This window comes from Nicotiana tabacum, chromosome 8 (assembly GCF_000715075.1).
Source record: "Nicotiana tabacum cultivar K326 chromosome 8, ASM71507v2, whole genome shotgun sequence".
Taxonomy (NCBI): Eukaryota; Viridiplantae; Streptophyta; class Magnoliopsida; order Solanales; family Solanaceae; genus Nicotiana; species Nicotiana tabacum.
In genome coordinates this window covers 205,786,480-205,806,116 of record NC_134087.1, presented here as the reverse complement: position 1 = coordinate 205,806,116, position 19,637 = coordinate 205,786,480, and the positions used below count along the sequence as shown (strand labels likewise).

Sequence of the window (19,637 nt, the reverse complement as noted above, 5' to 3'; positions counted from 1 at the left end):
AAATACCTTTCATAATGGATAAAATTGTAACTCAAGTGCTTTCCTAATATTTAGGATATTAAAATCAATTAAAACTTATCTTTCCTTATTAAATTAGGTAAGAAGAAAATACATATATATTTTACCTTATATATATTATACTAATTGAAAATAGATGAGAACATTTATACGGTGCTTTGAATTGAATTCTAATTTAATTGAAATATGAGGACATGAAATCGCATATTAAGTTAATGTTTTTTAATACAATAGCATCCACATTAAAATTGTTTTAACATGGAACAATTAAATGTGCACTTTAAATATTCTTATTTTAGTCATATAATATAATTAATCCATATTCAATTAAGCAACCAAAATAATTATTTGATGCATATTTTAATCATACTAAACCGTAAAAGCTAATCTATATTATAAAAGCACGAAACCTCTACAGAAAATGATGTTTGACTTTTTATTCTTTAAAAATAAATTTCACATTGAATACTAATATAATTTAAATATTTTTCTAATATTTCGGACTTTAAAATCAATTAGATTTTTACTTATTGAATCTTTTTTTATTTAAACTATATAGGAAGTATAAATATTTAGAACTTTAAAATAGATTATATATTAAAAATAAAATGTTTAAATTAATATGTACATGCACACGCATTAAATTTCAATAATGTTTTATAGTATTTGTGCATCCTATTAGATTTTTATGTTTCAGTAATGCTTTCTTTGCTACGCACGTTTCGACAAAGTTATGTAAATTATGATATTTTTTTCATCTCAGCAACTAAAACCTTACTACTTAGGTAATATTGAAACCTTTGAAAGGAGATAAATTGAGACATAAGATTTAATTTTTAAATTTATGTTATATGGGTTTTTTTTAAAGAATCGTAATAAAAGTGCTAATTAAACATGTTTGTATCTTCTCGCATTAACTTAAGAATAGCTTTTGAATAATATTTTTAGAAAAAGTTTTACATCTTCAAGGCTATGTGTTTTTACTGAAACTAAAAAGGAAGTATAATAACTGGTAAAATTGAACTGATAAAACTAAAAAAATAGAACATAATTTAAAGTGAATATATTGATAATGATTGAGAACTTCTATGAACAAAATTTTTTCTTTATTAAGTTAGTTATATAGGATTAGTATTTAATTAACTACGGAAGCTTACACTTTATTTTATAATTTAAAAATATATATTTAATTTTCTTACCAAAAATTGCTTACTAAGATAGGGAACACGCGCAACGCGCGTACACTAAAACTAGTATAATTTTAAAAATACAAAAAATATATATATATTTTTGTTTTAATTATCAGTCTGTTTTAATAATTATTCTGCTTACGTAGGATTAATTAAATAAGGTCGTATTTTTATTCTTGGTTGCGAGGAAAGAATAATATTTGGGTTCAAACGACTCATTTTAGGCCTAATTTTCAGACCTAGCCCAAAACATTTTCAGCCGATACACACATGCTAACACATGCTAGCACATGCTAACACATGCTAGCACATGAACACAACACACAACTCACACTTGAAGACATCTTCTTCATGGTCTTCAATATCCTCCACTATAAAACCTTAACCAAAACCACCTGCCTCACACGGGAGACCCCCCCTTCTCCTCTCTTCATCTTGTTCAAACCACCCTACCACTGCCCAGATCCATCGCCAGAGAACACCCCTCCCAAAAACGTGGATAGAGTATACATTCGATATTCACTCGATATACCGCGGATATACACGGGCAGAACACCCCCTCCCCAACGTATCTCCTTCTTCTTTCTTCTCAAACCAGAAAACAACGACCCGTCCAGCAGCCATGAACGACCAGTGAAACGACCATCGCTGCGGCTGCTGCCCAGCTCCCCAGTCGACCAGTCACGAACCTCGTCGTCCACCCAAATCACCCGTCGACCACACCACCAACAGCCCGTCGAGGTCGTTGGCAATCTTGGTTCGAGTTTTCCGTTTCCATTGAGGTCGCCGTTGTTCGTCGAGGTCCGGGACGTCGAGGTTGTTGTCCGAGTTTCTGTTCCGTTGCGGTCATTTCCGGTTAGTATTCTAAGTTGTAATTTTGAATCGATGAAAGGTCTAATTCTTTTCCTTTCTTCTTGCGATTTTATCTCCTAAATTTGTCGTCTAATGAACGACTTTATGAAATGTTCTCGTGATTGACATTATTGTTTGTGTTAATTTATTCTTAGTAAATGAATTGCTATGTTTGAATTGCTGTCTTTATTTGGAATATAAAAAATATGAACTGGTTTAATTTTGAGTTATTGGAATATAAGATTATGATTAAATCTCATGTTAAACCTTTGGATATATGCCTATCATTTTTCATTCTGAACTAGCATGCTAAGTGGTTATTTTAAATCATAATTGTGTTTCCTTGATTCACTGTGAGCATTTTATCCATAGTACAGTGAATGTATTTTGTCTTTTGTCATCTCGTTATTAATTTAGTACATTGGAATAGTGAGAGTGATTAATGAATTAATGAAAAGTTAGATTTGGTTGAATTGGTAGATGTTATTAATCAAGTTTCGTTGATTAGGTGCAATTAATAAATCATTGTGATTACGGGTACGGTTCCCGTGACGTAGTTGTGATACTTTATTTCTTAAATTCGGGTGCGCATTTATGTGACCCAAATCCAAATCTCTGCTGGGGGTTTTGGCGACTCCCGTGACGTAGGTGCGCAAAAAGGAGGTGTGACAGTTCTGACGACTCTGCTGGGGATTTTTACTGGGGCAGATCTCATTGTTTTTTTTTTTAATGCCTTTACTTTGGAGGTAATCAACATCATGATCAGTCGGGATTGGACTGACGCACCACTGAGGCTGGGTATCTTCTTCACTTCTTGCTAGACGGAGCTCTGTGAAACCGGTCCTGCCACCTTTTCTTTCTAACACATTTTGGAATTTAGGGTTAAAACGAAAGGGATTCAAGGAAAGGTAAACAAAGAGCGGAGAAACGAATTTAAAAGAGAAGCGTCCCTTTCGGGGAAAAGAAGGACTTATCTGAGGTGCATGCTGGCTTTAAACTGACATGATATGCCTTTTGGACTCGATGCCCGAACCTCACGAAGTTGCATTTCCTCACGAACCAAAAACGGATCTATGTTTCCCCACCAGGGAACCTTGCCAGAACTTTCTGTGGTGAAATCATCTTTTCGGCCGACAACGCCCTTTGCGGGTTTTCGCTAGTCGACCTCTCTCATTTCTCTTCTCACCGTCGCCTGATAGCACTCTTTACGAGTTTTCACTAAACAAGCTCTCTCATTTCCAGTTTCTCTACTCACCCTTGCCTTATGGTGCCCGTGTGGGTTTTCACCAATAAGACTCTCTCATTTTATTTCTCTCATAAAAAAAATGACTTAGGATTGACTTACGACTTTGGAACCATTCAAAACGGGGTTACCGCGGGACCATTACCACATCTGCCCTATTTTCATTTTTGAGGGAATTTGGATTTTTATTTTGGTGTGACTGAACCCCATAGAGAGGCTGCCTACGTATCCTTTCGGAATCAAGTCAGACGTAGTTCAGGCAAATCATTTGTTTTTTTTTTTAATTTTTTTTTTCAACGGTGCTTTTGGATTCCAGAGAGGGTAGCCAAAGAAATGTAACCGGCTCAAAAGGTTTGTAGAAAGAGTTGATAGTGTTTGGGTAGCGGGAATAAAAGCCTTCATCATCTCAAATGTGCCAACATATCACCGAAGTAAACTCAGACATAGTACCTTTTGACTGCATCCGCGTTCATAGCTGTTTCAGGATCATTTCCTTCGATATCACCCAGATATAACGCTCCTCTTGATAATATCTTCCTGATGATGTACGGACCTTTCCAATTAGGAGCAAATTTTCCTTTCGCTTCCTGGTGATGTGGAAGAATGCGCCTTAACACTAGTTGACCTACTTCAAAATTCCTGGGTCGCACTTTCTTGTTGTAAGCACGGGCCATTCTTTGTTGGTACAACTGCCCGTGACAGACCGCAACCATTCGCTTTTCATCAATTAAGGTCAACTGCTCCAATCGAGTCTTAACCCATTCGTTATCTTCAATTTCTGCTTCAACAATGGTTCAGAGCGAAGGAATTTCTACCTCTGCCGGTATCACAGCCTCGGTCCCATAAACCAACAAGTATGGGGTTGCCCCTACTGATGTGCGTACTGTAGTGCGATATCCCAACAAGGCAAAAGGTAACTGTTCATGCCATTGTCTGGAACTCTGGATTGTCTTCCTCAAAATCTTCTTGATGTTTTTGTTTGCTGCTTCAACAGCGCCATTGGCCTTGGGCCTATAAGGAGTGGAGTTCCTATGCGTTATTTTGAATTGTTCGCATACATCCTCCATCAAGTGACTATTCAGGTTTGCCGCGTTATTTGTGATGATAGTTGCAGGAATACCGAAACGACAGATAAGATTTGAATGTACAAAATCCACCACGGCCTTCTTAGTGACCGATTTGAGAGTGATAGCTTCAACCCATTTTGTGAAGTAATCAATAGCGACCAATATGAATCTGTGTCCATTTGAGGCTTTTGGCTCGATTGGCCCAATGACATCGATGCCCCAAGCAACAAATGGCCAAGGTACAGACATGGGATGCAGTTCTGTGGGAGGTGCATGAATCAAATCACCGTGCACCTGACACTGATGACACTTTCGAACGAAACTAAAACAGTCCTTTTCCATGGTCATCAGTAATAACCAGCTAGAAGGATTTTCTTTGCTAAAACGTAACCATTCATGTGGGGTCCACACACTCCTGCGTGTACTTCATGCATGATTCTTCCTGCTTCTTCGGTGTCAACACATCTTAATAAGTTGAGATCCGGGGTTCTTTTATACAATACCTCGCCGCTCAAAAAGAATCCACTCGCATGTCGCCTAATGGTTCTCTTTTGATCTCCAGTAGCATGTTCGGGATATTCTTGTGTTTTCAAGAACCTCTTAACATCATGGTACCATGGCTGGGTATTTGGTCCCGCCTCGATTACATTACAGTAACCGTGTCTTTCCCTGATTTGGATTTCCAAGGGATCGATGTGGGCATTGCCTGGATAAGGTAACATTGAAGCTAAGGTGGCAAGTGCATCGGCTAGTTCATTGTGACACCGCGGGATATACCTGAACTCTATTGATTTGAATCGCTTGTTGAGATCCTCCACGTGCTGCCGGTAAGGAATAAGCTTGACATCTCGAGTTTCCCATTCACCCTGGGCTTGTCGGATAATCAGATCAGAATCCCCCATAATCAACAAATCTTCAACATCTTGATCGATCGCCATATTCATGCCCATGATGCAGGCTTCATATTCAGCTGTATTGTTTGTGCAAAAGAAACGAAGCCTAGCTGTAGCCGGATAGTGTTGACCAGTGGGTGAGATCAAAATTGCCCCAATTCCTACACCTTTGGCGTTTACAGCCCCATCAAAGAACATCTTCCAAGCATGAGCGTCTTCCGAGACTACTCCTATGGTGTTTATCTCTTCATCTGGAAAATAAGTACTCAATGGTTGGTACTCATCATCAATCGGGTTCTCAGCCAAATGATCTGCTAGCGCCTGAGCTTTCATTGCCGTGCGAGTGACATAGACTATGTCGAATTCAGTAAGCAAGATTTGCCACTTTGCCAATCTCCTAGTAGGCATCGGTTTCTGGAATATGTACTTCAAAGGATCCAACCTGGTTATGAGGTAAGTATTATGAGCTTGGAGATAATGTCTCAATTTTTGAGCGACCCACGTCAAAGCACAACACGTTCTTTCCAACAAAGTGTACTTGGCCTCATAGCTGGTGAACTTCTTGCTTAAGTAATAGATCACCTGCTCTTTCTTTCCAGTTATGTCATGTTGTCCGAGGACACAACCGAAAGAATTTTCCAAGACCGTCAGATACAAGAACAAGGGTCTCTTTGGCTCTGGCGGGACCAAAACTGGAGGATTCGAAAGATATCCTTTGATCTTGTCAAAAGCCTCTTGACACTCAACCGTCCATTTGATTGCTGCATCCTTCCTTAATAACTTGAATATGGGCTCACATGTGCTAGTCAGTTGGGCAATGAATCGATTGATATAGTTTAACCTGCCCAATAGACTCATCACGTCTTTCTTCGTTCTTGGAGGAGGTAGATCTCGGATAGACTTTATCTTTGTTGGACCTAACTCGATACCTCTCCTGCTTACTATGAAACCCAGAAGCTTGCCCGATGGGACTCCGAAGGCGCACTTAGCCGGATTCAGCTTCATGTCGTACTTTCTCAGCCTCTCAAAGAATTTCCTCAAGTCTCGAACATGATCGTCCTGAGTCCTGGACTTGACTATCACGTCGTCTACATACACCTCTATCTCTTGATGCATCATATCATGAAAATGGCAGTCATGACTCTCATGTAAGTTGCCCCGACATTCTTTAAACCGAATGGCATAACCCGATAACAGTAAGTACCCCAAGGTGTAGTGAGGGCGATTTTCTCGGCATCTTCTTCATCCATCAACACCTGATGATATCCAGCGTAACAATCTACGAAAGACTGTATCTCATATTTGGCACAGTTATCAACAAGGATGTGGATGTTGGGCAACGGGAAATTGTCTTTGGGACTTGCCTTATTCAAATCTCGATAATCCACACACACCCGAGTCTTCCCATCTTTCTTCGGTACCGGAACTACATTAGCCAACCACGTAGTATACTGGACTACCCGAATTACTCCTGTTTTCAACTGCTTTGTGATTTCTTCGTTGATCTTATCACTGATATCAGTTTTGAACTTCCTCTGCTTCTGTTGAACTGGAGGACAATCAAGGAAAACTGGCAATTTATGCACCACTAGATCAACACCTAATCCTGACATGTCATCGTATGACCAAGCAAACACATCTTTAAATTCAAAGAGGAGTTGAATTATTGCATCTCGTGTTTTCTCATCTGTGTGAATGCTTATTTTGGTTTCTCGGATTTCTTCAGGAGTTCCCAAATTAACCGGTTCGGTGTCATTCAAATTCGGCTTAGGTATATTCTCAAAGTGTTCCAATTCTCGATTTATTTCCCTAAAAGCCTCTTCTTCGTCATATTCCGGTTCTTGGTTCATTATTTCACAATTAGACAGCTCGTTTGGATCTGGGCGTGAAGTCCGCAAGCATGTCATATTATTTAAAGCCGCATTATTATAACTGAAAGGAAAAGACAAAAGAAAAATAGCAAAAATCAGAAAGAATAATGGAAAAATGATGAAATACTGATTTTATTCCTTGGAATTGAGAAGATAACAAGGTTTATAATTCAGAAAGTTAAAACAGGAAACTAAAGAAAAACATCCGAGTTACACCCTGGGATAACTCGTGATGCGGGAAAGGTGGCAGGACAATTATGGTTTGAATCCCTTGTCCAACGCTTCAGTCATGGTTGCTAAAGAAATGATCTGACAGGGATTCAAACCAGGAAAAGGGCTTGGAAGAACGCTGCAAGGAATAACTGAACCTATCACCTTGCCTTCTACTAAGAAACTCTTTGGGATAGGCTTCCAACCTACTCCAAAAGATGAAGATTGGGCAAAGAAGAGAAAAAATGAGGGGTGGAAGTTGCCTCGACCATTGCCACATTTGTACGAAACTTTCGTCCGACCAAAGTACATTGAAGAAGAAGATGACGAGGCCTTTACGGCCGAAGAGATTGAAGAAATATGTGGGGCAATGAGAGAAATGCTTTACGAAACTCACATGGTTCAGCTGGGAGAAGGCACAAGCACCGCTGAGGTGCTATACATGGGGCCAAATGCTAAGCTTCAAAATTGGGAGGCCACACCGTTGCCAGTTAGGCAGGAGTCCGGGTAGATTTGTCCTGCCACCTTTCCCGCATCACGAGTTATCCCAGGGTGTAACTCGGATGTTTTTCTTTAGTTTCCTGTTTTAACTTCCTGAATTATAAACCTTGTTATCTTCCCAATTCCAAGGAATAAAATCAGTATCTATTTTTCTTTTGTCTTTTCCTTTCAGTTATAATAATGCGGCTTTAAATAATATGACATGCTTGCGGACTTCACGCCCAGATCCAAACGAGCTGTTTAATTGTGAAATAATGAACCAAGAACCGAAATATGACGAAGAAGAGGCTTTTAGGGAAATAAATCGAGAATTGGAACACTTTGAGAATAAACCTAAGCCGAGTTTGAATGACACTGAACCGGTTAATTTGCGAACTCCTGAAGAAATCCGAGAAACCAAAATAAGCATTCACACAGATGAGAAAACACGAGATGCAATAATTCAACTCCTCTTTGAATTTAAAGATGTGTTTGCTTGGTCATACGATGACATGCCAGGATTAGGTGTTGATCTAGTGGTGCATAAATTGCCAGTTTTCCTTGATTGTCCTCCAGTTCAACAGAAGCAGAGGAAGTTCAAAACTGATATCAGTGATAAGATCAACGAAGAAATCACAAAGCAGTTGAAAACAGGAGTAATTCGGGTAGTCCAGTATACTACGTGGTTGGCTAATGTAGTTCCGGTACCGAAGAAAGATGGGAAGACTCGGGTGTGTGTGGATTATCGAGATTTGAATAAGGCAAGTCCCAAAGACAATTTCCCGTTGCCCAACATCCACATCCTTGTTGATAACTGTGCCAAATATGAGATACAGTCTTTCGTAGATTGTTACGCTGGATATCATCAGGTGTTGATGGATGAAGAAGATGCCGAGAAAATCGCCCTCACTACACCTTGGGGTACTTACTGTTATCGGGTTATGCCATTCGGTTTAAAGAATGTCGGGGCAACTTACATGAGAGCCATGACTGCCATTTTCATGATATGATGCATCAAGAGATAGAGGTGTATGTAGACGACGTGATAGTCAAGTCCAGGACTCAGGACGATCATGTTCGAGACTTGAGGAAATTCTTTGAGAGGCTGAGAAAGTACGACATGAAGCTGAATCCGGCTAAGTGCGCCTTCGGAGTCCCATCGGGCAAGCTTCTGGGTTTCATAGTAAGCAGGAGAGGTATCGAGTTAGGTCCAACAAAGATAAAGTCTATCCGAGATCTACCTCCTCCAAGAACGAAGAAAGACGTGATGAGTCTATTGGGCAGGTTAAACTATATCAATCGATTCATTGCCCAACTGACTAGCACATGTGAGCCCATATTCAAGTTATTAAGGAAGGATGCAGCAATCAAATGGACGGTTGAGTGTCAAGAGGCTTTTGACAAGATCAAAGAATATCTTTCAAATCCTCCAGTCCTGGTCCCGCCAGAGCCAGAGAGACCCCTGTTCTTGTATTTGACGGTCTTGGAAAATTCTTTCGGTTGTGTCCTCGGACAACGTGACATAACTGGAAAGAAAGAGCAGACGATCTATTACTTAAGCAAGAAGTTCACCGGTTATGAAGCCAAGTACACTTTGTTAGAAAGAACGTGTTGTGCTTTGACGTGGGTCGCTCAAAAATTGAGACATTATCTCCAAGCTCATACTACTTACCTCATAACCAGGTTGGATCCTTTGAAGTACATATTCCAGAAACCGATGCCTACTGGGAGATTAGCAAAGTGGCAAATCTTGCTTACTGAATTCGACAGTCTATGTCACTCGCACGGCAATGAAAGCCCAGGCGTTAGCAGATCATTTGGCTGAGAACCCGATTGATGATGAGTACCAACCATTGAGTACTTATTTTCCAGATGAAGAGATAAACACCATAGGAGTAGTCTCGGAAGACGCTCATGCTTGGAAGATGTTCTTTGATGGGGCTGTAAACGCCAAAGGTGTAGGAATTGGGGCAATCTTGATCTCACCCACTGGTCAACACTATCCGGCTACAGCTAGGCTTCGTTTCTTTTGCACGAACAATACAACTGAATATGAAGCCTGCATCATGGGCATGAATATGGCGATCAATCAAGATGTTGAAGACTTGTTGATTATGGGGGATTCTGATCTGATTATCCGACAAGCCCAGGGTGAATGAGAAACTCGAGATGTCAAGCTTATTCCTTACCGGCAACACGTGGAGGATCTCGGCAAGCGATTCAAATCAATAGAGTTCAAGTATATCCCGCGGTGTCACAATGAACTAGCCGATGCACTTGCCACCTTAGCTTCAATGTTACCTTATCCAGGCAATGCCCACATCGATCCCTTAGAAATCCAAATCAGGGAAAGACACGGTTACTGTAATGTAATCGAGGCGGGACCAAGTACCCAGCCATGGTAGCATGATGTTAAGAGGTTCTTGAAGACACAAGAATACCCCGAACATGCTACTGGAGATCAAAAGAGAACTATTAGGCGGCATGCGAGTGGATTCTTTTTGAGCGGCGAGGTATTGTATAAAAGAACCCGGATCTCAACTTGTTAAGATGTGTTGACGTCGAAGAAGCAGGAAAAATCATGCATGAAGTACACGCAGGAGTGTGTGGACCTCATATGAACGGGTATGTCCTGGCGAAGAAAATCCTTCGAGCTGGGTATTATTGGATAACCATGGAGAAAGACTGTTTCAGTTTCGTCCGGAAATGTCATCAGTGCCAGGTACATGGAGATCTGATTCATGCACCTCCAACATAGCTACATCCTATGTCGGCACCGTGGCCTTTTGTCGCCTGGGGTATGGACGTCATTGGTCCGATTGAGCCGAAAGCCTCAAATGGGCACAAATTCATATTGGTCGCTATTGATAACTTCACAAAATGGGTCGAAGCTGTCACTCTCAAATCAGTCACTAAGAAAGCCGTGGTGGATTTTGTACATTCAAATCTTATCTATCGTTTCGGTATTCCTGCAACTATCATCACAGATAACGCGGCAAACCTGAATAGTCACTTGATGGAGGATGTATGCGAACAGTTCAAAATAACGCATAGGAACTCCACTCCTTATCGGCCCAAGGCCAATGGCGCTGTTGAAGCAGCAAACAAAAACATCAAGAAGATTTTGAGGAAGACGATCCAGAGTTTTAGACAATGGCATGAACAGTTACCTTTTGCCTTGCTGGGATATCGCACTACATTACGCACATCAGTAGGGGCAACCCCATATTTGTTGGTTTATGGGACCGAGGCCGTGATACCGGCAGAGGTAGAAATTCCTTCGCTCCGAACCATTGTTGAAGCAGAAATTGAAGATAGCGAGTGGGTTTAGACTCGATTGGAGCAGTTGACTTTGATTGACGAAAAACGAATGACTGCGGTCTGTCACGGACAGTTGTACCAACAAAGAATGGCCCGTGCTTACAACAAGAAAGTGCGGCCCAGGAATTTTGAAGCAGGTCAACTGGTATTAAGGCGCATTCTGCCACATCACCAGGAAGCGAAAGGAAAATTTGCTCCTAATTGGAAAGGCCCGTACATCATCAGGAAGATATTGCCAAGATGAGCGTTGTATCTGGGTGATGTTGAAGGAAATGATCCTGAAACAGCTGTGAACGCGGATGCAGTCAAGAGGTACTATGTCTGAGTTTACTTCGGTGATGTGTTGGCACATTTGAGATGATGAAGGCTTTTATTCCCGCTACCCAAACACTATCAACTCTTTCTACAAACCCTTTGAGCCGGTTACATTTCTTTGGCTACCCTCTCTGAAATCCAAAAGCACCGTTGAAAAAAAAAATGATTTGCCTGAACTACGTCTGACTTGATTCCGAAAGGATACGTAGGCAGCCTCTCTCTGGGGTTCAGTCACACCAAAATAAAAATCCAAATTCCCTCCGAAATGAAACTGGGGCAGATGTTATTATGGTCCCGCGGTAATCCCGTTTTTGAATGGTTCCAAAGTTGTAAGTCAATCCAAATCATTTTTTTTATTTATGAGAGAAATAAAATGAGAGTCTTATTGGTGAAAACCCACACGGGCACCATAAGGCGAGGGTGAGTAGAGAAACTGGAAATGAGAGAGCTTGTTTAGTGAAAACTCGTAAAGAGTGCTATCAGGCGACGGTGAGAAGAGAAATGAGAGAGGTCGACTAGCGAAAACCCGCAAAGGGCGCTGTCGGCCGAAAAGATGATTTCACCACAGAAAGTTCTGGCAAGGTTCCCTGGCATGGAAACATAGATCCGTTTTGGTTCATGAGGAAATGCAAGTTCGTGAGGTTCGGGCATCCAGTCCAAAAGGCATGTCATGTCAGTTTAAAGCCAGCATGCACCTCAGATAAGTCCTTCTTTTCCCCGAAAGGGACGCTTCTCTTTTAAATTCGTTTCTGCGCTCTTTGTTTACCTTTCCTTGAATCCCTTTCGTTTTAACTCTAAATTCCAAAATGTGTTAGAAAGAAAAGGTGGCAGGGCCGGTTTCACAGAGCTCCGTCTAGCAAGAAGTGAAGAAAATACCCAGCCTCAGTGGTGCGTCAGTCCAATCCCGACTGATCATGATGTTGATTACCTCCAAAATATAAAGGCATTAAAAAAAAAAATCCCCAATGAGATCTGCCCCAGTAAAAATCCCCAGCAGAGTCGCCAGAGCTGTCACACCTCCTTTTTGCGCGCCTACCCCGAAAGATAAATGCGTGGGGGAGTTTTTCCAATTTAAGTGACAATATTCGAAATGAGATTATTTATTTAATTCAGAGTCGCCACTTGGGAAAGGTTTGACTTTTGGTGTCCCAAGTCACCGGTTTATCTTGAATCTCAATTCGAAGAAAATATTCGACTTTCCAAATGAAGTCTGCGAACCAGAAATTCTAAGTAAGGAATTCTGTTGACCCGAGGGAAGGTGTTAGGCACCCACGGATCCCGTGGTTCTAGCACGGTCGCTTAAATTGTTATAATGGCTAAATATCTGATTTTAATACATGTTATAACCTGTGTGTTTTTATTAAGTTTAAAACCGCTTTTATTATTATTTTTTAATAGAATTGCAACGTCGTGAAAATGCATCTCGAACCACGTTACAATCAATGCACCCGTGGTTGTTAATACGTTCCGACTCCGTTGAGATTTGGATTTGGGTCACATAAATGCGCACCCGAATTTAAGCATGTAATTTAATTAAAATCGCGTCTAAAGAGTCTAACGCGTTATTATCTTTGAGGAAAACCGTGAAGTTCGCTATACGGCTCATTCCGTATTCTAAGTATTTTAATATATACATTTATGAGAGCCTCGCAGTTTGTGCATTTTTTTTTTGCGAGGCTCGTCTGACAACCAACTTAAAAAAAATACTTCAAATAAATGCTGTACATATGTTTAAACTAAAGCTAAAGCCAAAAGCAAAGTTAAAGCTTAAAGGTAAAGCAAAAGCAAAAGTTAAAGCAAAAACAAAAGTTAAAGCAAAAGCAAAGTTAAAGCTAAATTTAAAATTAAAGCAAAAGTTAAAGCAAAAGGGTGTTATTATTTTAATAACTTTTACCATTTCGGAAAAATTCAAGGTTATTTAAAACATCTCAAACCATGACACCCGTGGTTCACAACACACTTTATTTAACCTTGTTCGAAATTGAAGTCGGGTCACATGAAATGCGCCCCCGAATTTAGAAATTAAGTATCGCAACTACGTCACGGGAACCGTACCCGTAATCACAATAATTTATTAATTGCACCTAATCACCGAAACTTGATTAATAACTTCTACCAATTCAACCAAATCTACCTTTCATTAATTCATTAAACACTCTCACTATTCCAATGTACTAAATTAATAACGAGATGACAAAAGACAAAATACATTCACTGTACTATGGATAAAATGCTCACGGTGAATCAAGGAAACACAATTATGATTTAAAATAACCACTTAACATGCTAGTTCAGAATGAAAAATGATAGGCATATATCCAAAGGTTTAACATGAGATTTAATCATAATCTTATATTCCAATAACTCAAAATTAAACCAGTTCATATTTTTTATATTCCATATAAAGACAACAATTCAAACATAGCAATTCATTTACCAAGAATACATCAACACATAAACGATAATGTCAATCACGAGAACATTTTCATAAAGTCGTTCATTAGACGACAAATTTAGGTGACAAAATCGCAAGAAGAAAGGAAAAGAATTAGACCTTTCATCGATTCAAAATTACAACTTAGAATACTAACCGGAAATGACCGCAACGGAACAGAAACTCGGACAGCAACCTCGACGTACCGGACCTTGACGAACAACGACAACCTCAACAGAAACGGAAAACTCGAACCAAGATTGCCAACGACCTCGACGGGCTGTTGGTGGTGTGGTCGACGGGTGGTTTGGGTGGACGACGAGGTTCGTGACTGGTCGACTCGGGAGCTGGGCAGCAGCCGCAGCGATGGTCGTTTCACTGGTCGTTCATGGCTGCTGGATGGGTCGTTGTTTTCTGGTTTGAGAAGAAAAAAGAAGGAGATACGTGTTCTTCCCGTGTATATCCGCGGTATATCGAGTGTATATCGAATGTATACTCTGTCCGCATTTTTGGGAGGGGTGTTCTCTGGCGATGGAGCTGGGCAGTGGTAGGGTGGTTTGAACAAGATGAAGAGAGGAGAAGGGGGGGTCTCCGATGGCGTGTGTATGGTTTTTTTCTTCTTCTCCAAAAATGGAGAAGAAGACCAACAGTAGTGGTCTTCCTTTTTTTTTTCCAAAAAAAATGTCTCCCTTCCTTCATGTGCTCATCCGTGTATATGTAAATGTAGGGTGTTTTCATGTGCTTTTTCTCTTTTTTCTTTTAAATCTAAGTGGTCCAAATTTTAAAAGCCTTCCCATGTTACTTTGTCCATGTGCCCATGTTCTTGTGTTTTGTCTGTGTCCTCTACGTGTGGTGGGCTCGGATTGTTACGGGCTAGGTTCGAAAATTAGGCTTAAAAATGGGTCCTTTGAACCCGAATATTATTCTTTGCCCGGAACCGAGAATGAAAACATGAATTTATTTAATTAATCCTACATAAGCAAAATAACTATAAAAATAAGACTGACAATTAAAACAAAACTATTTTTTATATTTTTTCAAGTTTTTTTTTAAAAAAAAAAGAAAAGCTACAACACATTAATTAAACTATTTTTACAATTTTCGTTTTTTATATATAAAGATAAAAATATAAAGTACTATTTTTGTATTTTTTAAAGTTTATGAGAAATAAATAAACTAAAATTTATATATCTTTTTTTTTGTAATTTTTATTTTTTTGACGAAAATAAAGTAAAAGAGTCAAAATAAGCTGAAATAGCTACATTAAGGCTAAATTAAATATTTACGTGCTACAATGTGAAAAATTTGGGGAGGGACAAATCACATGTCAACAGCTTTTTTCGAGTCATGTCGATATGAAAATTCGAATTTTGAATATGTCGAATCACATGTCGAAAATGATATATCGAATGTATACTCTGTCCGCGTTTTTGGGAGGGGTGTTCTCTGGCGATTGAGCTGGGCAGTGGTAGGGTGGGTTGAACAAGATGAAGAGAGGAGAAGGAGAAGGGGGGGTCTCCCGTGTGAGGCAGGTGGTTTTGGTTAAGGTTTTATAGTGGAGAATATTGAAGACCATGAAGAAGATGTCTTCAAGTGTGAGTTGTGTGTTGTGTTCATGTGCTAGCACATGCTAACACAGGGTGGGGAGTTTTCATCTTGGGTAGGCCGTGTTAACTTATTGTTTTTTGTCTGATGCTGATGATCTCTTTGTGTTCGAATCTTCTGTTACAAAGTGGGTTGTTTGGGGAAGACATTATCAATGTTCGCTGTAGTCTCTGAGCTATTGAGTTTTGCCTGGTTTCTTAGTTTAAGCACCGGAAAGACTTAACTATGCTGTTACCGCAATCAGTAAATGATTTAAGACTATCTTGGGGTATAATCAAGCATAGGCAACATAAATAAAGACCCGGCTTCTTTTTGACGAGGCACAATAACACAAAATGGCCGCCGTTGCTCAATTTGGCTGACATTGACCTGAAGTTTTCCTTGTATGGGAGTCTTTTGTTACATACAATGTTATCAGAGGCTCGGTTGAGTTGCAATTAAACCCTGAAGCTCAGTTAAAGCCGAGGTATGCGCTTCGCCTTGCTTAGGTGGCACTTTAATGTTGGTGGTAAGGTGATAAGGATGACCTCATCACCCAGGGACTCCTCTTTAAGTGATCATCAATAGACAAAATAGTGATGGTAAACTAATATATTACAAAATATTGATGGTAAACTAATATATTAATTGTTAAAAAACGTTATGGATGAAATTTTAATAAGCAATAATAAGAGAGTAAAAATTTAGTATAAGAAAACTAGCCCAATTAAAAATTAAACTACGTTTGTCCACCTGAATCAGAAGTTCAAAATGGGTTTTAAACTTGATGGGCATGATTTTTACTTCGTATATTGTGCTTATTATAATTTTATTTTTTCAAATTATTTTATCCAAACAATAAATGTTTGTGTTTGTAGTTCTTTTTCTTGCATTACATATATAAATTTCTTTTTTTTTTTTCATTAGTCCCATTCTTTTTTTTCCATTAGTGGACCTTTTGTTGTAGATGTCAAACATTGCTGTTCACTGTACCTATGATCTCTGAGATATTGAGCTTGCCTGGTTTCTTTATTTAAGCACTTCAACAGATTTAGCGCTATGCTGTTAGCAGCAGTGGTATTAAAAGCCATTGCTTCGTTGTTTAAAGCGACGTCAAACAAGGAGTTTTTCCTTCATGGCAATGCCACGCGCTTCAAAGAAGTGTGTACTTCAAATAATGACGCATAAAACGATCCAAAAAATAAAGCATTGTTTTTTGAATCTCAATTTTGAGTTGTTGGATTTATATTGTTGCTATTATTGTATGCTGGATGCTAAATTTAGTTATTTTAATTGCACTTTGATTATTATAGTACTTAATTTAAGTATGTTTGGTCTTTTCTATTTTTTCCATAGTTGTTTGGGTTACTTCAAAGAGTCTTTTATTCAAAATTGCTCTGCTATATTAAGGAATGATTTAAGACTATCATGGGAATAGGCAACAAAAATAAAGACTAGTATTCTTTTTTGATAAGTTAGGTAGTTAGCCTCACTAAGAGAGTGCTGAAGTGTGTACTGAGAGTGAGGGCCATCTTTCTTATAACTATGTACTATCTAATTCTCTAAGTAAAAGTTAGGATCTACTTTTTGAGCCCCTAAAGATCCTCAAATCTATGCCCAAGTGATTCCTAGAATAGACCATGAAAAGCGTGCTTGTGTAACCATAGCTTGTGTACTGTATCAATTGATACCTTTTAAACATCATATTTTAGGCTGTTAAAGGGAAGTTGATCTGCACTGTTGCATGACTCCTTATTACAAGGTAATCTATCTGCTTAAACCTGTTACGAAGTGAGATTGACCCGTTCCAGTAGATGTTTTATGTGGTTTTTGAAGGCCGTTAAGGATTGTTTTACTGACGTCGTGGTACATGGTCTGCATTGTCTTGAGGTTATTTTAGTGAGTATCCATTAACAATGAGGTTGTGTCGAAACTAAAGTTGTGGCATCACAATCAATGAAGTTGGAATTAAAGCCTTGGAAGATCAAGACCTTATGGTGTGACTTAGTGGTCGATGAAATGGGTGCAACCTTTGAAAAGCAGGGTTTAATCCATTAAAGATAAAAAACACTAACTGATTTCTTCCCGCCTAGCTAAGCTTTAGTGGGTAGAGTTACTCTGTACCTGCGCTGGTGGGAGGTAGTAAATACTCGGTGGAATAATCGAGGTGCGCAGATGCTGGATCGTGTACCGCCGTTAAAAAAAAAAGGAAAGCAATGGAAGACCAAGATTCAGATCCCAGCAGAAACAGAATTGCTGGGTCATTTGTTCCCATCTGCCTAATCTTTGGTGGGGCATTGGTTATGCTGTACTGATAGGAGGATACAAGTATCCAGTGAAACTGTCAAGATGCATGCAAGATGGCCCTCTCACAACTCACAACTATTATTTCAAAAGAAGTTAAAAAACATGAAATTGTGGAGACAGAAGTTACAAATTGTTTTTTCTTGTTCCATCTTTCTTCTGTTCTTTTTCCCTATATGATTGTTATCGTCTTACTTTGACTTCCTTGTCTGTGATCTTTCATTAGAGAGAACCCGAGTTGCTGTCTGGTAATGATGTTCTGTGGACATTTGTCAACTTTGCCGGGGAGGATCACACTAACTTTCAAACACTTGTAGCATTTTTGAGAATGCTGAGTACCTTGGTAAGTAAGTTTGGCTATATTGTCAAGTTGGTAAAAGTTTCATACCTTCTAATGATAAGCATGCATCAACTAAGTCTTGTGATTTTCATGCATCTAACCCAGGCTTCTAGTGCTGAGGGTGCTTCCAAAGTTTTTGAGTTACTTCAGGGAAAAACATTCCGTTCTATCGGATGGAGCACTTTATTTGATTGTTTATCAATTTATGAGGAAAAGTTCAAACAAGCTGTGCAAAGTCCTGGCACAGTTTTGCCAGAGATACAGGAAGGAGATGCCAAAGCACTTGTTGCTTACTTGAATGTTCTGCAAAAGGTGAGTGATATCACTGGCCTATCTCATTTTTGTCTATGTTCTTTACAGTTTTCACTTTATAGACTAGAATGCAATGTGGTGGAAACGTTATCTCCTTTGTGTCTCAACTAATTTCATGTCTTGTTTTTGGGGAGCTTTGCATGGGAACATATCTTCAGTTATATATTTAAAATTACCTAGGTATTTAGCCGCCACGAAGTCTGAAACTACCCACATTTTATATGTGTACTACTTTGGCTTTATGTAAAAACATCGCGCTGCACTCTTTCTGTGAAAAATAATCGATAATCAGTTTTTGGTGGGAAGCCCTGGTTGTTTCTAATGAATGTTGGGAACTATAAACTGCAAAGCTGGTGCTTAAGTTAATTTTATAATATCTTAGAGAATTGGATAACATAATAGGCTTCTGATATTTCTTTAATCAGTTAATTTTTAATTCACAGTTAATTTTCTCAACTTTTTTTTTTTGATAAGGAGAATCCCGGAGGGCCAGCGGTGCTAGGTTTGAACCTCGGTGGATAATGGGCCCTGCCTCTACCCTTCTCCACTTAAATATTATGCTTTTGTCTACTTTAGGATTCGAACCCGTGATGTGCCTCTACACATGTACCACTGGACTAAAACCCTGGGAACTGGGGGAAGTTAATTTTCTCAACATAACCTACTTATAGTTAGTGTGGTCTAAGAAATTTTGTAAGATGCTAATTGTTTTGATAGCAGGTTAGAGATAATAGAGGTACCTCTGTTTAGCTAAAAAGGCCGGCGGAGGAACAGCTTTTGTACCTCAACTTAACCCTATAATGCACTGAGATAGAAATGAAATAACATTTTGTATGGAAGGTCATGGATTTTTCTCTCTCAAGTGATTAATCAAGAGATCTCTTAACATCTGATTTTGATTTATTTTTAGGAGATTGTAATGGAAATTCAGTCTATGTATGTTTTTCTGCTCAGGTGCGTGGATATAACAGACTTGAGATGATTTTTTGTGTGGTGCAGGTTGTTGAAAATGCGAATCCCGTAGAAAGGAAGAATTGGTTCCCTGATATTGAGCCGTTGTTCAAGCTGCTTGGTTATGAAAATGTCCCTCCCTATCTTAAGGTAAGTCGTCTATTTTCTTGTCCCTTTTGGTTTAGTCGCTCTTTCAGTTTCATGCTTATTTGTTGCCACTAAGTTCTGCTACTAATTATTTTTGTACCTGTG

General features: G+C 39.2%; 1 protein-coding gene across 2 annotated transcripts in view; it reads left to right on the top strand.

The window, feature by feature from the left end:
- The window catches only part of LOC107822457 (nuclear pore complex protein NUP205), a 50,717-nt gene that overhangs the window by 13,009 nt on the left and 18,071 nt on the right, over positions 1-19,637 (top strand). For both annotated transcript variants that reach the window (XM_075220077.1, XM_075220076.1), the window contains exons 12-14: positions 18,009-18,125; positions 18,228-18,434; positions 19,434-19,535. In XM_075220077.1, the coding sequence (XP_075076178.1) occupies positions 18,009-18,125; positions 18,228-18,434; positions 19,434-19,535 (426 nt within the window). The remainder of the gene's footprint in view (positions 1-18,008; positions 18,126-18,227; positions 18,435-19,433; positions 19,536-19,637) is intronic.